The following is an 18,996-nucleotide window of genomic DNA, read 5'->3' on the forward strand; positions in this document are numbered from 1 at the left end:
GGGACCCACATGGCCTCACCCTCAGAGAGCCCACAGTGTGGCAGGGGGCAAGCACTCACTTAGCGGCTATAGGGCAGGGCGAGTATGTCTATATGGGAGAGAGGCTGTGAGTGAGGGCCACCCACAGTGCCTGTGGATGGGAGAGCATCTAGAGGAGGGGAATCCAGTAAGAGCCCTGGGATGGCCTTCCTGAGAGAGGTGGCTGCACTGGCCAGGTGACAAGTAGCAGAAACCCAGCTCAGACCAGCAGAAAGAAAACGTGAAATGTCTTTCCCATGGATCTGAGAAGTTCAGGGTACACATGGCTTTAGGCAAGGCTGGATCCAGGCACTCCCACTGTGCCCTCATGATCCTGCCTCTCCCCACTCAGCTCTGCTCTACTCTGAGAAGATTGAGGAGATTTCATTCTCAAGCAGGCTCAGGGAGGGAGGTGGCAAGATGGCCAGAAGCCACTCTAGGCTCCATCCTCCAGCAGACACAGAGTGCCCTTCTCTCCATAAGGCCCGAGAGCTGCTGCCATTGACCATCTTGAGCCACTTGATGTCCCTAAACCAATCCTGGGCGTCAGAGGGGTCACATGCCCATCCCTAGAGCCAGGGCAGTATCAGCCCCAGGGAACCATGAGGCTGAGAGTGGGGAAGGACAAGCCCCAAAGACCATCGGAGGCACTTCCAGAAGACATAGAATGGGCGCTTATAGGCAAGAACAGGGGGTGCCCTGTAGGCTGTTGCCTGGTGAGCTGAGCTGGTCCTGTGGCCTCTGTGGAAATCCAAAAGCCAATGGCTTTCTGTACCTTGCGGGCCCTTCTCAGAAACATCTAAATATTTTTGTAGACAAGATTTCCTCCTGGAATTCCAGAATCAGGGGGTCATGAGAGCCCTTTGAGTCCTGGATCCTTGAACATCTTCACAGACAAACTTCTCCAGATGAAAGCTTGTGCAGTAATTGGAACAGAAAACCTGATGAAGGCCACTTTGCGTTGGTAGGAGCAGAAGGGTCCCAGGACCCTGCCTGTTGCCCCCACCCAGGCCCCACAGGTGCTCGGAAGAGCAGGTGTTGGGGGCTCCTTTCCTCCCACCAGCGTTTACTGCCCTGATCACAGGCCCTGGTCAGAAGCTTCAGCAGCCAGTGATCCTTTGCCGGCCTCAGCCCTGACCACTGGGCCCTGGGCCTCTACATATGGCAGCCCTGCAGCCCCCAGACAGCCACACACCCACTAAACAGTATTTCACAATGACCAGTCTGAGCTTCTGGTGACAGGGCTGCTTGGGACTTGTCCTGAAGCCACATCTGCCTGGTGCATATGCTGTGTGTTTATCTGGCTGGCTTCATGGGGCCGAAGGGTCTGGCTGCCACGGTTTTAATGAGCTCCCAGGTAATGGTGACGACCACCAGGCGTGAGAAGGCTGCCCCAGTTCCTCGCTTCTCTGATGCAACCTCCCACCGTGGGCTTGATGACAGAGGACTCAGGTTTCGAGGTCCTCCAGCCCCCAGGCCCTGACAAGGCTGCTGTGCTGGGGACACTCTCTCAGTTCACAGGGTGCCAGCCTGCTTGTCAGCCAGCAAGATGCAGTGGGGTCCCCACCTGCACCCCATGCTCACCCTTGCTGGTTGTGCTGGGCCTCCACTCCAGGAGACTAGGATGCTCTTCAGCTCCTGTGGAGGGAGAGACTGGATTCACCCTCAGATTCCCAGGCTTCTGGGTGAAGATCCTGGTGTCCGAGGAGCAGAGGCTGCATCTCCCAGAGGGGACCCAGCAGGCGTCTGGGAGGAGGGTTCCAAGTGTACCTGAGGGGATTTCCTCAAGCAGAGCTTGAGGAGAGCGTTCCAGGCAGAGGGAGTGCTCACACAGACGCGGGGAGTGGGAAACACGTGGGGTTCTTATAGGGACTGGAAGAGGGGACTGGGATATCAGAGAAATGGAGTTTCTGGGCTCTGCAGACATCAGGGCTCCTGGAGGGTGTCAACGTGCCCTACCTCCAACAAATGTGGCAATGGTGTGCAAGGACAGCGAGGGAGACTGCGGCAGGGCCAGGTCAGGGTGGGCAAGGTGGCCCATGGCTCTCCCTGACCCATCAACTTCTCTGGGGTTGTGCATTCGCCATTGCGTTCGTGTGGGTGTTTGCATTTGAGTGTTTGTGGTGTGTCAGTGTGTTGTTTGGTTGGTTGCTTTTTTCACCACACATCACACAGCAGAGGGTGGAGCACAGTAACAATTATTAAAACGTGCTCGTTTCTGATTGACGGTTGATGGATTGGTTGTCAGAAATTCAAGCTGCTTTACCATCCTCTCCAGAAATGGGCGCTGCTGTGAGTTCCCATGTATCCATCCAGGTGTTTTCTGAGCGTTTGCATCCGTGTGCACAGAGACATGGAGGCAGCTGTTGTATGTAATAGAACCATCTGTGTGTGCAGTTCTGTTTTGGCAGTTTGCTTTTCAGAGCGACTCTTTCCATGACAAGAGAATAGAGAAGAGAGTTTCCTCAATCTCGTTAACAACTGACAAGATGCACCATAATTTCTAGAACATTCTGCCATTTATCAGCATTGCAGCTGAGTCCAGTTAATGCCCTATAGAAAGCTTTAGTGGACATCCTCATACATGCATTGCTGACTCATGTGTATTCCTAAAGTGGAATTGCTGGCTCAAAGATATTCACACTCTTAAGTTTTGAAATTTCCCATTCGCCACCCCCCTCAAAGAAAACGGTCCTCACTCCTTTCCCAACACTGGATATTATCATTATTTTAAGCTTTTGCTAATCTGATGCATGATCAATAACAGCTCATGGTTGTGATTTAAATCTCCTTAAGTACTAGTGGGGTTGAGCAAGTTTCACATGTTTATTGGCCATTCATGTTTTCTTTGTGAATAGCAGTCATTTTTCTCATTTTCCTGTAGGATCAGCTGACTTTCTGTCATTGATTGGTAGGAGCTCTTTGTATATGATGGATATTAACCCTTTGTATATTTAGTGCAGATTTTTTTCTTCACGTCTGTCCCTTGTCTTTTAAGTTGGTTTGTGGAATCCTTTCTGCACAAAAGCTCCCCCTCACTGTCTTTAAATGTATTCAGATCTGTTGGCTCCTTTATTTTTATTTTCTGGCTTTTGTGTCTTGCTTCAGAAGATTATAAAATATCCTTCTGTATTTTTTTCTACCACTTTTTATAATTCTGAGTTGTCTAGTGGTTGGTTGTTTGCTTCATTTTGTTTTCGTATTTAGCTTTTTAATCCACCTGAAACATTTTTTTGTATATAGGGTCCAGTTTGTTTTTAGAGATTTAAAATGAATGAGATGTCCTCCGTTTATGTTCTGATTTGCCAGCCTGGCCTTGGCAGGCGCTGCTCCATCACCCGGCAAATGGGCTACGCGCTGTCCCTCATCTGCAGGGTGGCCTGGGTGACTCGCCCGTTGTGTGATGACTCTCTGCAGGGCCCAGAGGGACTCCCTGGAGAGCAGCCTCTTGGAGGCCCAGCAGCTGGCGATGCAGCTGCAGGCGCAGCAGGAGCAGGTAGAGCGAGAGGCCCAGAGCGCACGGCTGGCTCGGCAGGCCCTGCAAGGTGCTCGTCTCTCCACACATCAGCCCCCGATGCACTGCTCCCACTCACTCCCCGGGCTCCCGAAGGGGCATGTGTGGAGCTCATGTGGCTGAATGGGTGATGCCGCCATTGTCCCTGAGGGATGGGCACTTGCCTGGCCTGCTCCCAGCTCTGGCCCAAGGCTCAGAACTGGGCTGTGGCCACAGGGTCTGTGTGGCAGCCCCCTGCCCCATCCCCTGTGTTCCCACACCTGTTCAGCCCACCTGCCACGCGTGGCCTGGGCCTGGCCGTAGCCAATGCAGGGTGCGGGTTTGGGGGACACACAATCCAGTGGGCTCCAGAGTACTCTGTCCCTGCGAGCTCGGGCAGCCGCCTCAGAACAAGTGGCCGTCACTCCACATGGGGTTCCATGATGTGGGGGCCCTGTGTCCAGTCCCTGATGCACCTGTCACTTCACAGTGGAAATGGAGCAACTAAAAAGCACCTGGGAGGTCCGGGAGACAAAGCTGCAGTGGGACGTGGGGCAGCTCCAGCAGCAGGTGGCGCAGCAGGAGCGTGATGTGCAGCTGGCCCTGGAGAGCCAGGCACTGGCCCACCGCGAGGACCTAGCGCGGCTCCAGAGGGAGAAGGTCTGCTTCCCTGGGGCCGCCCAGCTGCCCGGTCACTTCCCAGGAGTCTACCATGTCCCAAAGAATAGCAGACACTTGGGGGAGGGGGCCTAGGAGATCAGCAGGGAGATGGAGGTGCCCAAACCACACTGAGTCTGGGGCCAGAGGAGGACTCTTCACAGTTCTAGTGGGCAGTCCAGGGCCATGAGACCTGGAGCAGGTGTGCAGGGTGGGTCCTTTCCTTCACTGAAGAGGCCGGACCTGGATGATAGCTGACCTGGCTGCAGTCTGGGGACCATAGCTGGAGGGAGCTTTGTCGCCTGCCTGAGCCGTCCACTGGTCACAGGCTCCTGCAGGCCTTGTTTGATGTGTCTTTACGCATCTTGCATGTCAGTGGTGCTTGGTGTACTGTGGAGGCTCAGGAAAGGTTTATGAACTGTTACATAAATGGGGGATGGTGGATGCTGTGGCCCAGGGAGCCCCTTGGCAGCACGTGCTTCAGTGTCACTGTTTGTGAGACAAAGGGTGTGCAACGGGCTGGACTGGACAGTCCCTGGGGACCTGCCCTGTCATCCCATGAACTAGGTCTCACTCAGGACCACCGGCACCTGCTGGTCTCACGTGTCCTGAACAGTGCAGTCTTCACAGCCTGTCCCTTTGCCTTGGCCTAGGAGAGCCTGAGTCTGTCTCTAACAGAGGAGAAGGAGGTGGCAGCACGCCGGTTGGAACAGCAGAAGGAGCTGGTGGCAAAAAGTGCAGCCAAAAGGCAGGCTCTGAAGGAGGAAATTCAGAGCCTGAAGCATGAGCGGGATGAGAGCCTCCTCCAACTGGAGCATGAAACGCAACAGGTGATGGAGGGACTGTGAGACAGTACAGAGTCCTCACATCCACCTCACTGCGCCTTCTCTGACCCAGCAAGAGGTCTGTGTGGGGGCAACCTTTCTAGGTCACTGCTATTGCAGCTTTGGTCTTCTGCAGCAGATCTGGTAGATAGACATCCACCCACCTACCCATCCATCCATCCACCAACCCAACCATCCATCTGCCCATCCATCTGCCCATCCATCCATCCATCCATCCATCCATCCATCCATCCATCTGTCCATCCACCCACCCATCCATCTACCTATCCATCCACCTATCCATCTGCCCATTTATCTATCTGCCTATCCATCCATCCATGCACTTGACTGTCCCTCATTCACTTGTCCATCATCCATCCATTCACTTGTATATCCTTCCTTCTATTCACATATCCAGCTGTCCACCCACATACATTGCCATCTATCCACGTACCCAATTGTCCATTCACACACCTGACCATCAATTTGCTTAAACATCCATCCAACTATCCATGCACCCAAAAATCCATCCACGTGACTATCCATCCACTCATCTGACCATCCATCTATCCAACAACTCACTCAATGCACTCAATCATCCATCCATTCACTTAAATATCCTTCCAGCTGTCCACTACTTGGCTCTCCATCCATATCTACCATCCATCCTTGTGTCTGACTATCCATCCATCCACCTGATCAACCAGCCAGTCATTCATCAATGTATCCAACTATCAGCCACCCACCTGACCATCCTTCCATCCCATAGGCTGTTGGGATTCAGACACTGAGCATATAAAATCTATTCTCCAAGTCCAGGCCCTTCCAGTATACCATGTCACCCTGAAGTGCTCACTGTTGAGTGAATGGAACAGACAAGTAAACACATTCATGTGTGTTGTCAGTGCAATAGGACCCCCAAATTTTGGTACAGTAGTCCTCCCTTATCCATGGGGAATATGTTCCAAGACCCCCAGTGGGTAGTACTGAATCCTATATATACTGTGTTTTTTCCTATACATACATGATGAAGTTTAATTTATAAATTAGGCACAGTAAGAGCTTAGCAACAATAAACAATAATAAAGTAGGCTTTGGGGCCATTATTAAGTAAAATAAGGGTAACTTGAACACAAGCACTGTGATACCGCAACAGTTGATCTGGTAACCAAGACCGCTACTAAGTGACTAGTGAGTGGGTAGCATATACAGCATGGATTCGCTGGACAAAGGGATGATTCATGTCCCGTGCAGGATGGAACGGGATGTTTCGAGATTTCATCATGCTGCTCAGACGGCATGCGATTTAAAACTTATGAATTGCTTATCTGGAATTTTCCATTTAATATTTTCGGACGTTGGTTGACCGTAGGGGTAACTGAAACCATGGAAAGCAAAACCACAGATAAGAGGGGACTACTGTACAAATCACAAATTGCAGGGGAGGAATTACAGTAGCAGGCTTATTTTTTACGGTAATTATAGTAATTACAGTAACCAAGGCTTATTGTCAGACTCTCTGCATATCCCTGTTTTCCTGGAGAGAACACTAAGGCTCACAGGTGGGGAATACCTTGCCCAGGGTTGCACAGTACACCTGCTCTGAGCTGCTCCCCTCTCCTGCTTCCTCCACTATTCATGGAGAGGGAGGAAGCAAAGGCTTTGCAGCTATGGCAGCATTTGGGGGCGAGGCCTTGAAGAAGGAACAGGAGGTTGTCGGGCAGAGAGGGGAAGGGCATTCCTGGGACGTCTACGCATGGCACAAAGTTCTGTGCAGAACCTCTCAGGTTCCACAGTCAGCTAGAATGACTCACAGAACTCAAGAACATGCTACATTTATGAATACAGTTTTATTACAAAGGACACAAATCAGGTCAGCCCAGTGAAGAGACACACTGGATGAGGTCTCTCCCCGTGGCACCAGAATGTGTCGCCCTCCTGGCACACCAGTGTGTCCACTAACCGGGAAGCTCGAGGGTTCTGATTGGGGTTTCCTCACGTGGGCGTGATTGACTGAATCATTGGCCACTCTATGGAACTCAGTCTCCTGCCCCAGAGGCTGATCTCCTGTGACCCACAGCCCCAGTGCTCTGAACACGCTGTTGGTCTTTGCAGCGTGGCTGCCACAGTCACCTCGTTAGCATCAGCTCAGGTGTGATCCCAGGGGCCCATGAATAACAAAGACACTCCTCACATGGGAAATTACAGGGTTTTAGAGGCTCCACCCAGGACCCAGGACAAAGACCAGACAAATTTCTTAATACATAACATCTTTCCCGGAGACTGCTGTGCATAGACAAGCAAATAGAAATATATATTATTATCCCCCACCTTTATAACACAAAAGTGTGAAAAGTCCACGCAATGTTCTAGGCCTTTCTTTTCTCAGAATCAGCATATCTTGGAGGTCTTTCCACATCTGTGTCTTTAGAGCTTGGTTATTCTTTTTCTCGGCTGCATAATGTCCTAATGCGTGCAGATTATCATTGGTTTTGTTGGCCTCCCATCAGTGGACATCTGGGTTGTTTCCAGTTTTGTTGCTATTATAAACAACGTCATAAACCATAATCGATGTCCCGAGTGGAGGTCATCCCACATGTGTGCACACAGGTCTCCGCCGCCTTCCCCAGTGGGCCTGGTCATACAGAGAACAGGCATTTGTGACTTTGATAGGCATTACCAGATTCCTTCCACCTTCCACAGCCTGGCCAACAGCAGCATTTGCTCCCCTCTGGGGGCTGGTGGGCAAAATGCAGCGTCTCAGGGCCCTCACGTGCACCCTCACCCTTAGTGACATGGAGCATTTTCAGAGGTTAAAGACCATTAGTGGCTCCTGCTCTGTGCTCTGTAGGAAGCATTGCCTGGAGGGATGGTGGGCTCCTGGGAGGAGGTGATATGTCTCTGTGCTGGGAGAGAGCAGGTGTTGGACGCGTGTGGGATGGGGAAGGGAAGTGCCCGGGGTGGGGGAACTGCCTGAGCACGGGCTCCGAGGCTGGACCATGTTAGATGAGGGTGGAGGAGCCCCCTGCCCTCCTGGGGCTCTGGGTGCTGCCCCCTCTAAGAGTGTGGATGTGGAGCCAGGAATACGCCGCCTCCCGGCAGAGGCTCTAACACCCAGCATTCTACGGCAGCCTCTCCTAAAAGAGTCCCCCAACCCTCTCACAAGCACCCCACCCCGTCACACCCAGGCCCTGTCTCTGAAAGAAGCAGAGAGGAGCCTGCTGCGGGAGGAGCTCTCGAGGGCCACGCGGGAGCTGGAGCAGGTCCGGCAGGAGGCCCAGAACCGGCAGGAGCAAGCCGAGGTGAGCACCGTGTGCCCGTGGACCGGGGACCAGACACCCGGCCTGGCCACCTGCACTGCCCAGCAGTCACTGGCAGACCCCCAGAGGCACCCCTTTCTGCCTAGTCCCAAGGACACATCCTCCTCCATCCCGGCACCCCTGAGCCTCAGCTTCCTCTGGGCACCTCCAGGTCTCCTGCTGGGAGGGGACACTGTCTTGATGGGAAAGGAAGGCCAGGTGAACCACAGCTGAGGGGGTGCTGTGGGAGCCAGTCCGTCCCCCGGCGGCAGGCCACGGGCCCAGGCACTCTACAGGCCCAGATCTCACTCACCCTTGGGCCGAGCAGAGGCCAGAAAGGGGAGGGCCTGGGGCTGCACATGATCCTGCAGCAGAGGGGCAGAACCCAGGCCTGTGCCCCCAGCCCCACCGACCCCCACCTTGCCTATCTGTGCCCTTGAGCTGCTCGTGATAAAGGATAACTGTGGAAACACGGGCGTGAGGCCTCCCGGGGCTGGATCACTGGAGAGGTCCTTTGCAAAGGAGAAACCAAACCAGGGAGGCCAGCACTGTACCCCTCACTGGGAAGGACACCCACAGAGAATCCCAAGCAGGATGGGGAGAGACCCCAGTAGGCAGCTGCCTGCCCTCGGCCAGCAGACCGAGGCCCACTTGTGCACAGAGTTCTGGGGGCAGCCAGCTGGGGTCACCTGGGGCCCCTGACTCCTCATCAGGAGCCCATGCACAGGGGCAGGACAGCAGCAGCAACCGGGACTCTGGGGAGTAGGGGGCGTGACCCTGGGGGCCCTGTGGCCGCACCCCATGGGAGGGCTGGCCTGAAGGGTGCCAAGCCCCGTGTGGGTGACACAGAGACAAGTGCGCTGCTCACAGGAGGAGGTGATCAGAGCAAGGTGGTAGGACATGGATGGAGAGTTCAGAGAGCTGGAGGAGGGGTCAGGACCACTGCCCTGTGGGGCTGGCCTTGAGAGGAGACAGGCTGGGTGTGTGCACTGGGCGGGGAGGGAACAGCCTCGAGGCACAGTGGTGGGGGAGCACGGCTCCCCACCTGCAGGGAGCATGGTCAAGGGTGGGCAGAACCCTGCACCTCCTCTCGCAAGGCTCCAGCCTATGCTCCACCCCCTCCAGCCACAGCCACTCAGCTTAGCTGGGCTAGCACGAGGTCTCCTCTGCCTCCTGCCTTTATCCTTCAGGCCATCATCACCTTCTGTGACAGTGCTGCGCCTTCCTTCTAATCCTGGAGGCCCTTTTCCACCCTGGTCCCTGGTGTGTCCCCAGTCCCCGGGGCACAGGGTTAGATGCTCTGCTGGTGTTGAATGAATGACTCAGTGAATGAGTGCATGGACGGGACTCCGGCTGCAGTGTCAGGCCCAGAACTTCCCTCCATGAACTGTCATGAGCGGGAGCAGTTCTTGCTGACTACAGAGGGCTGAGCAGGGCAGCAGGGGGGAGCGAGAAGGCCTCCTGGCTGGGGGCTGGGGTGTCAAGACAGCATGGCCTTGGGGAGGCCACTTGGTTTAATCTGACCTGCCGGACAGCTGGGGGAGGGGGCTTGAGGCCCATCCCCGGGGCCCTGTGCTGTGGAAAAGAGTGTTGCAATTAGGAGCTGGCTGCCAGAGTGTTTCTTCACCCCCTCCTGCCTGACGTGGCGACCCGGATCCCCGGTCATTCTGAGCAGAGCAAGAGGAGCTCCTGGCACCCGGGGAAGTCTTGCCCAAGAGCTGCTCCCCATTAAGCCCCCGCCCCCAAGGCCGATGGCTGTTCCATGGGCACAGCCGGAAGGGGCGTGGGGGCACCATGGGGTGTGCCCTCCTTCTTCCCATCCCCGCCTAGCTGCTCCCTTGGCCCCACCCCGTCAGGAGGGGACCAGGAAAGACCTCACCCCCACCCCACCCCAGACCCTGGGAGCTGACATCCCTGCTCTCAGAGGGCCCTCCTCGGGGGCCTTCCCTCACCCTGGCTCTGAGCCTCCCCCTGGACTGGGGATGGCTTGCCAGCCAGCGGGGCTCTTCGGGGAGCTCATTAAAGGTTCTTTTGCCACCTCGGCTTGGAAAATGGAAATTAAAACCCACTGAGAGGGGAGGGAGGGGAGAAATGCCAGCCAAGGAACACCAGTTGTAGGATGACATAACAGGCACCCCTGGAGGGTAGAAAGGGCCCTCGGGCTGAGTCACTGCTGCCTCCAGGACTCCGGGCCTGTGCCCTGTCGCCCACCATCTTTGCAGGGGCTTGTCGATGGCCAGCTGCACTGGGCACTCATCATAGCAGTGCTGGGGCTGTCCTGAGGGCACAGCCATGACCTGGCCGTCCAAGGTGACGCCTGCCAGTGGAGAGGGACAGCAGGGGCTGGGGACAAGGAGATATCAGGAGGCTCCTTCACCAAGAGCAGGATGCACAGCCTGATGGAGCCCCAGCCTACCAGGGCCCTTGGGCAGCGGCTTGCAGAGTCCAGGTGGGTGGGAGTAGGGGGTCTCCCAGAGACCCGGCGCCGGGGCAGCACATGGGCATCCCTGCCTCCTTGAGCACAAAGCCAGCTCCATCCTCCGCCCACTGGGGAAACCGCCACCCAGAGCCCTAGACCACCTGGGGCCAGGGTGGGCGGGGGGCGGTCCTGGCAAAGAGGCTGGGCTGGGTCTGCACAGCCTTGGGCTCAGGGTAAGCAGGCGGCATCCTTGTTCATGGACAATGAGGCGCTTTGAGAACTGCTCTGGCCGAGCCTGGCGCCCAGAGGACCCCCGCCTCCTCCAAGTGCCCATACATTAGCGATGAAGAGTGTCTCGGGCTCTGTGGCCATAGGAAAGCAGATTTGGGCCAGCCAAGTCCTGAATGGATGTCTGCGCTGCCTGAGTGTGGCCACGTGGTCCCTGCAAGGACAGCCCTGCCAGAGGGGTGTGGGCAGAGCCTGTGGCCCCCTCCCGGTCATGTCCTCATGTGGGCACTCACACATTTAGAACCGGCGGGGACCATGGGCGTCCCCTAGTCCCACCTGCCTGTTTGAAAGTTCAGGAAACTGAGGGCCAGGCTGACCGAGAGGTTCCTGTAGTCTTCTGGACTCGGGGGACAGGGCTGCTCCTGGGGCCCAGCTCTCCCCTTCCCTGGCCACTGCCACGTCTCCTGAGCTGGGGTCAGGGTTTTCTCTCCCTACATTAATGGCCAGACCCCCAGAGAAGGGGACCAGAGACACCTCCTCTGGGGAGGGCGAGACCCCTGCACTGACCACAGCAGATGCCCCAGGCCACGGGGCCACAGGACCTGGGGTGCTCCTTCCATGCCCAGCAAGCCCCCGAGGGCAGAGGCTCAGCCCCAAGCTCATAGGCAAGAATGCCAACCCCACTGCCCGGCTGAAGGAGTCCCAAATCCAGCATCGTTCACGGACAGAACCTCTTCTCATTTGCCAGATGGCTGCTCTCAACCCCTCACTACCCAACAGCAGTGTTTTAGGCAGGAAAGGTCAGTGCTTAGGTCCCTTGCCTGGGCCCCTTCTGCTCAGCCCGCCCTGGCCTGGCAGCCTGGGAATCAGAGAAGAGGCACAGGGGCACAGGGTCAGCCCCTGCCCATGGGGAGCTCCCCTCTGGGGCCTCTGCCCCCACCTTTCGCCACCATGTGCCCTCAGGACCTGGCATCGGTGGTGTTGGCCGTGGTCAACACAAGAACCCTGGCCTGGAGCCCCCAGGCCTGGCTCTGGCCCCCACCTGCCTTGTGCAGCCTGAACAAGCAGCTGGTCTGGCCCCAGGACAGTGAGTGGTTGCCAGTGTGGGCCTGAGCAGACCACCAGCTGACCATGCCTTGGGTGGCCACTTGGTGCTGCAGCCAGCTTACTGCTCCCACCAGGCCACCATCAGTGCCACGACTGCAGAGCTGAAGGCGCTGCAGGCCCAGTTTGAGGACGCCATCTCAGCCCATCAGACAGAGGCCACGGCCTTGAGCGAGAGTCTCCGGGAGATGGCGGCAGAGCGAAGCAACACAGGGAGAGAGGTGAGGCATGGTGCCAGGGGGTGGTGCTGGGAGAGGGTAGGGAAGGCCTTCCTGATGAGAGCCAGGTGTGACCTGGGGGATGGGGGAAACTGGACCCTCAGCCCGTGACCTGGGGGAAGCTGGACCCTCAGCCCGGAGACCCATCCATCCTACAAGCCATGGGAACACCCAAGGCGAGGCGGTGCTCTGTCCGCACAAGCATGAGGCATGGACTCCACTGCACCAGGCATTGGAGTGGGGTGAGGCCACCCTGGGGGTGCCTGGGGTAGAGAGGCAGGAGGAGAAGTGCAGGGGTTGAGTGGGGTTTTCAGGGGCAGCCATGCATGGGCCTGGCCAAGGCCCTGAGGTTGACACAGGGGCCCCCAGGAGCCACATGATGGTGTCCTGGGGTGGGGGACAGTCTGGGGCAGGGAGAGCAGGAGAGGCCCCAGCTAGGCCGGGCTAGGGCTCAGCAGGCAGGCAGACTGGGGAGGTGTTTCTGAGGTCGATTTGACAGGACTTGGGATGCCTGAGAGAGGGGAGGGCAGGAGGGCATGGGGATTTGGGTTGGGGGGAGGGGAAGCTGGCGCCCAGGTGGGGCCCGCAGGGACGGGGTGGCCTCGTGCATTCCCTGGGCCGTGTGCCAAGGCTGGCAGGCGGATGCTGACCCAGCGCTCGCGCACCGGGCCTCCTAGGCAGCGGCCGAGTGAGAGGGGGGCTCTGCCCTCCCCCAGCACCCTCGAGGGCAGGCCGAGAGCAGGCCCCAGAGAGGAAGGGAGCGTGATTTAACATGACAGGCTGTTTACTTTGGCCCCCAAAGAGAAAGGTCTCCTTTCAACAGATTTCAAAGTCGGGCCTGGTCAGCGACCACACGGGGAAGCAAAATGAGATTTTAAAACTGGGGGACGTGGCGGGAGGAGCCGGGGAGACGGGGACACATTTGTTCTGGTGGGGTGAAGGAAAGAGGCACTGGCTTCGTGAGAAGTTCAGGTCTCAGAGAGGGGCCCCAGAAAGATGAGGGGGCCCCCACAAAGGAGAGGAGCCCTCATAAAGGGAGTGGGGGGATGGGAAGGCTGAGGGGGGCAGGAGGAACAATCACAGAGAGAAGCAGCGCAGGAGAACCCTCCCAGGCGCCAGGCTGGCCCAGGGTCGCCATGGATACCATAACATATTCACAGCCTTTAAACTGGAGCAACGTCCAGGCTTCTCGCAGCCCTGCCTGAGGTCCACACATGTGTGCGTGCACAGTTCACGTACATGCACACACTCACATGCACACATACACCCCTGGGCACATGGAGACCACACACACCCGTACACACACACGCACCCAAAGTGAGTGCACATGTGCATGCACACACATGCATGCCCCAGGCACTCACGTGTGGACACAACACTCACACATGTAAACACACATGGACACCACAGTGCACGCATATGTGCAACAAGCAGCACATGCAACTCCACACATACATTCATGCACATGCATCACACATGCATGTGAACAGACATGTGGGCACTCATTCTGTACATGCACATGTACAAGTGCACACACCACACACTCACACATGCGTGCATACACATGTGTACACTCACACTTGCATGCACACGCTTGAACACACACACCCAGACCAGGGCCCCACTGGGGCCCCCACTCGCCTCCCCTCCCACTGCCTCCTCCATTCAGATCCCTCAAGCCGCCTCCCTGCAGGAGATTTCAAAAGAGGCTGTTTATACAATTTCTAGTAAAGAAATAATTATTATAATCACATTAAGCGATTTGGCTGTAAAATTCCTGTAAAAGGGATGGTTGTTCTCATGTGGCGGAGGGAGGTGGGGGGGACCCTCCCCCGCATTTGTTTTGCTTGTTTTCATCCCCCGCCCTGGGAAATGCAAACAGTTCTTCTATGATGGATAGGCCCTTTCGCTGGTCCTTGACCTCCTGGGAGGATTTCTGCTGACTTGGCGGAAAATGCTCGGCACGGCACGGTTGTGGCTCCCACATGTGGGGGTGGGAGGGGAGCAGAGGGGGCTCGAGCCCTTCCCAAAAACAGAACAACAATAACAGCGGGCGGACGCAGCAGCCGGGCCGGCCAGGGGCCTGGACAAGGTCCCAATGAAACAGCCAGCAAAGTGGGGTTTGCTTTTGGCAAACCAGCACCTCGACATCACTCCGAGTGTTGTGGCTTCCCCTCTCTGGGCATGGCCCTGCTGGCTTCCTCCACCTCCTCAGGGACACACGAGCTGAAACGGAGCCTTCTCCAGAGTGCCCTGGTCAGGGCCAGAGCACCGGCCTGGGAGGCAGGAGGCCAGGGGTCCCAGCAGAGCCCTGGCGAGCCTCCGTGGGGTGCTGAGGGGTGGGCTGTCCCTTCCCCAGGTCTGCACTCTTCTCCAGACCCTCCCACCTGGGGCTGAGCCCCAAAGCCTTGAGGTACCTTTTCTCCCAGTGCAAGAAGGACCCCTGACCCCCACCCACACTTCACCCAGGCTCAGCTCTCACGCCTCGAAAAACCACAGAGCCGGCAGGCCCCAGCTGGAAGCCCCCGGGCGTTAGGAGGGCCCTCGTGTTGGGGAGGACACAGGTCCTGGTTCCAGCATGGTGGGTGTCCCCCTCTGGGCTGGAGCAGGTCTGGCAGGGAGGAGGACTCACACCTGGGTCCGCTCACAGAGGTCCACAGTGGCCAGGGCTAGGGTGGACGTGGAGCACGTGGCTTCTACTGGCTCCAGAGCCTTCCCACCTTAGCCTCCGCTGCCCCCAGCCCTCAGGTTTGGGAGGCCCACGCTTCTGCGGAGCGCGCCTGGCAGAGTGCTCCTGTGACAGAGAGAACTTCCTGCCCGAGCAGCTGGGCAGCCTGGCCCAAGTGCTGCTGGTGGATTCCCAGGGTGCAGATGCCCAGAGACCCTCCCTCCCCACTGCCTCCCCTACCGATAGGGAGAGGGGGCCTGCAGGAGCAGATGTGCCCTCGACTGTGCAGGGATCAGGAGCCTGGGCCGCTGGTGCTACTGCTCACACCAGGGCAGGCAGTCACCCGGATGCCATGCCGTTATTGAAGGAAAGGAGTGGGCACCAGGAGACAGCTGGTGGGGAGCGCCATCAGGCAGTGGCAGCTGGACCTGAGTGGGGACAGTGCAGACATGTGGGCAGAGCTGTGTCCCACACAGGCCCTGCTGACTGGTGGCGAGCATCCCCGGGGTCCAGGGACGGAGTGTAGGGCAGGACCTCGGCCAGGAGGAGTCAGGGTGTCCCCTGCCTAGGCTCTGGGAGAGGCCTTGCAGCCTCAATGGCAGTAGGGGAAGTGACCACGGGTGGGCAAAGCCAGGTTGTCTGCTTCTCCTTCAAGCACTTGGGGACCCAGGGCTGGGGGGCACTGGTACTGCCAGACCAGAGCCAGAAGCCATGTGCTGCCTGTGGCTCTCCCTGGAGCAGCAGCCTCTACCCATAGCTGCTGACCCCCAACCCACAGCCCCTGACCACCCCCAGCCCGTGGCCCCAGCTGGCCCCTAGAGCTGCACGCTCCTTCCACAGGCCGAGAGGCTGCGGGCACAGCTGGAGGAGGCCCAGGAGGGGCTGGCCGCGCTGCGCCGGGAGCTGCAGGGCAGTGAGAAGAGCCAAGAGGGGCTGCGCAGGGAGGCCCTGGAGGCCCGTCGGGAGCTGGGCGACGAAACCCGAGAGAAAAACATGCTGCAGCATTCCAACACCAAGCTGCGGGCCGCCATCCTCAGGGCCGAACAGGAGAAGGCCAGGTATGGCAGCTGCTCTGTAGAGCAGCTGTGGGGGAGCCCTCCTCGCCCCACAGCTCACCCCAGGCCATGGTGAGGACCAGGGGACAAAGCCGGTGGGACGTGGAGTGTCCTATTGAGATAGGCCAGATAATGGTGGGGTGGACACACCAGGCAGACCCAAGTGCCACCTGCCCATCCAGAGGGTCGACAGTGCTGGCCCACACAGGGGAAGGCTGGGACACCAACGGACCTGTCCCTGCCCTTGGGAAGTTCCCATCCAGCAGACAAAACAGGCCCCCAGTGGTCAGCAGGAGACAGCCAAGGTCTGGGGAGCAGAGGGAGGCCCAGGAGCCCGGTCGGGGGCTCTGAGATGACCCCCTGTGGGAGTGACAACCAGACCAGGACTGCAGCCCTCGCAGGGGGCAACAGAGGTGCCAGGCGGGTGCTGGGCATTGGGGCTCTGGGAGTGGCTAGAGGGAGGGAGGGCTGGGAAGGGGGCTGGAGACATATAGAGGGGCCATGTCAGCTGGGCCCTCAGACCCAAGGTGATGGGCAGCCCCAAGGAGGCTGGGCTTTGGGACTCTGTGGAGTCAAGATGTGGGAGGAGCCTCCTAGGGTGAGGTGGGCAGCCGGACAGTCATCGCTGGAGATGCTGGAGCCCCAGATGGCTCCCCTGGCCCCAGCCTGTGACACTCTGCTCAGTTTTAAGCGTTCCAAGGAGGAGAAGGAGCAGAAGGTGCTGGTCCTGGAGGAGGCCCGAGCTGTGGCTCAGAAAGAGGCCAGCAAGCTGCGGGCCAGCCTGCAGGAGGTGGAGCAGGCGCGGGAGGCCGCCCGCCGGGAGCTCCAGGAGCTCCACAGAAAGGTGAGGGAGCCATCCTGGAGCCCCGTGCCTGGCAGAGATGACCCCCACCTTGGCCCCAGTTCGTCCAGGCCCCCCCAGGTCACCCACAGGGCTGTAGAGCAGGAGCTCCAGACGTGGCCTCCCTGCCTGTGCCTTTGGAACATTCTGTCCCCAGACTTGGAGCCACCAGTTGAAGGGCCTGCTTGGACTCATGGGGTTCCTGGTTGGGTCTGCCCCATGGGGCACAGATGACAAGCCTCAAAGTTAATGGCTTAAAATAACCATTTTGACACTCATGAACCCTAAGGTCAGGAATTCAGCCAGGCCCAGAGGGAACAGCCCGGCTCTGCCCCACTGCACTCACCTACCAGCCCTGAGAAGAATCCACGCGGGGCCTCGACGGTGGGGCTGCGCTCTCCTGGAGGCATCTTCCCTCGTGTCCCGTGACTGCTGCTGGCTGTCAGCTGGGGCACCTCCCGTGTCCCCGAGTGGCCCAGGCTTCCTCCCAGCATAGCCACCTCAGGGCTTGGGGTGAACAAAAGGGTGCTGCTTCCTCTATCTGCCTCGGCTTCCCATGTCAGGGGCCACTGACGCGGAATTCCCTGTCTCAGGCCTACCCAGGGGAGGCGCCCAGACCTCCCCTCGCAGAGTGAGGCTTCGAAGCATTGGACCATTTTTGTCAGACTCCTGCAGACAGCTAGGTCGGGAAACCATCTCCGGCAGGAACAGCTGCCATTTATCCCACCCTTCTGTACCCGGCATTCTGCACACGTCACCTGCCCTCATTTGATCCTCACAGCCATCCTTGAGGAAAGTTCTAGTCCTTCCTTTCCAGGCGAGGACACTGAGGTACAGAGAGGCTAAGTAGTCGGACAGACCAGGGTCCCTGCAAGTGACAGCCAGAAATTGAGCCCAGAGCCCGCACCCCGAGCACCGCCCACACTCCCTAATCAGCACCCCCGCAGCCCTGCTCCCTGCCCAGGGGTGCTCCATCAGGGTGTCTGCTCCAAGCTCCACAGAGCGTCCTGGCCCCAAAGAGGAGGTGCCAAGTGTGTCTGTGGAGGGGCTCAGGGAGCCAGCTCCAAGGATGTGGTCTTGTGGGGGCACAACACAGCCCCCCAGGACATGTCAGGGGTCAGGAAGGGCCCACTGGCCACCCCAGCCCCTCCCAGCACAGAGGCCCAGGCAACTCCATCAGTGCAGCCCCCACCCTCCCAGGTGAAGACACTGGAGGCCGAGAATCAGAGGAGGAGCCAAGAGGTGAACTGGCTGCAGGCCCGGGTCACACAGGATGCTCAGCGTCGGCAGCAGAGCCGGCAGGAGGTGTTGGAGCTGCAGAGGCAGGTGGCCGAGGTGGAGGCCACCGGGAAGGAGGTAGGAGGCTGAAGGAACCCTGGAAGGGGCAGCAGAGACAGCCGGCGCTGTGAAAACTTGGGATTGAGGGGGACAGCAGAGGTCCAGGCTGCCCCAGGCTGCCCTCTCACCCACATGCTCTGTGAGTCTGTCTGCTCTCCCAGGGTCAAGGGAGAAGGACTCTGACTGAACTAACCCAGTTGAAGGGAAAACCCTTCCCTGCACCTCCCAGGGGTCTTGTGTTTTAGAAAAGGACAGAGTCTCGCCCAGGTGAAGTGAGAGTTCTGAGCCTGGGGAAAAGCAGGGGGCCCTGAAATGACCAATTGTCCAAGAGCCTCAGGACTCTGAGTTCAGACCTACACCCAGGCCTACACTTGGGTGTCCCCACGGCCCTGACATATGCACACACACGTGCACACACACATGCACACACACGCACAGTCTCCATGAGCTCTCTCCCAATGCCTGCACACGCGTGTCCCCATGCCCCTCCCCCCACACCGGCCTTCACCGCCCCCATGCCAGCTTGAAAGACCCTCTGTTCTGTCCCTGGCCCTGCCCCTCCAGTTGTTTGCCGCAGGCCTGCGCTGCACGTGGCTAGGTGGCCTTGGACCCCCACACACATACAGCCTGAGGAGGCCTCCCTAGGCCTCGGCCTGCGGGGGCCCTCTGGTTCAATCCCAAAGTCATGCACAGAGTGGCTGCATCAGGCACTAGCCATGCCCCGAAAACATGGGCTCACCTCACATGACCATGTGACCCCGTGTGATCTCACAGCCCCTCACCTCTACCTGTGAATGGGTTGATTATACTGTGGCCACCCAGGGAGGGAGATGA

The 18,996-nt window shown here is 58.2% G+C and overlaps 1 protein-coding gene across 1 annotated transcript in view; it reads left to right on the forward strand.

Annotated features, from left to right (window-relative positions):
* CROCC2 (ciliary rootlet coiled-coil, rootletin family member 2) overlaps positions 1-18,996 on the forward strand; it is a 72,749-nt gene that overhangs the window by 33,568 nt on the left and 20,185 nt on the right. Inside the window, 8 exon segments of the mRNA XM_058533501.1 lie at positions 3,436-3,563; positions 4,002-4,171; positions 4,822-4,998; positions 8,181-8,294; positions 12,120-12,263; positions 15,769-15,986; positions 16,668-16,827; positions 18,025-18,180. Of these exon segments, the coding sequence (XP_058389484.1) occupies positions 3,436-3,563; positions 4,002-4,171; positions 4,822-4,998; positions 8,181-8,294; positions 12,120-12,263; positions 15,769-15,986; positions 16,668-16,827; positions 18,025-18,180 (1,267 nt within the window).

This window comes from Diceros bicornis, chromosome 37 (assembly GCF_020826845.1).
Source record: "Diceros bicornis minor isolate mBicDic1 chromosome 37, mDicBic1.mat.cur, whole genome shotgun sequence".
NCBI classification, from domain to species: domain Eukaryota; kingdom Metazoa; phylum Chordata; class Mammalia; order Perissodactyla; family Rhinocerotidae; genus Diceros; species Diceros bicornis.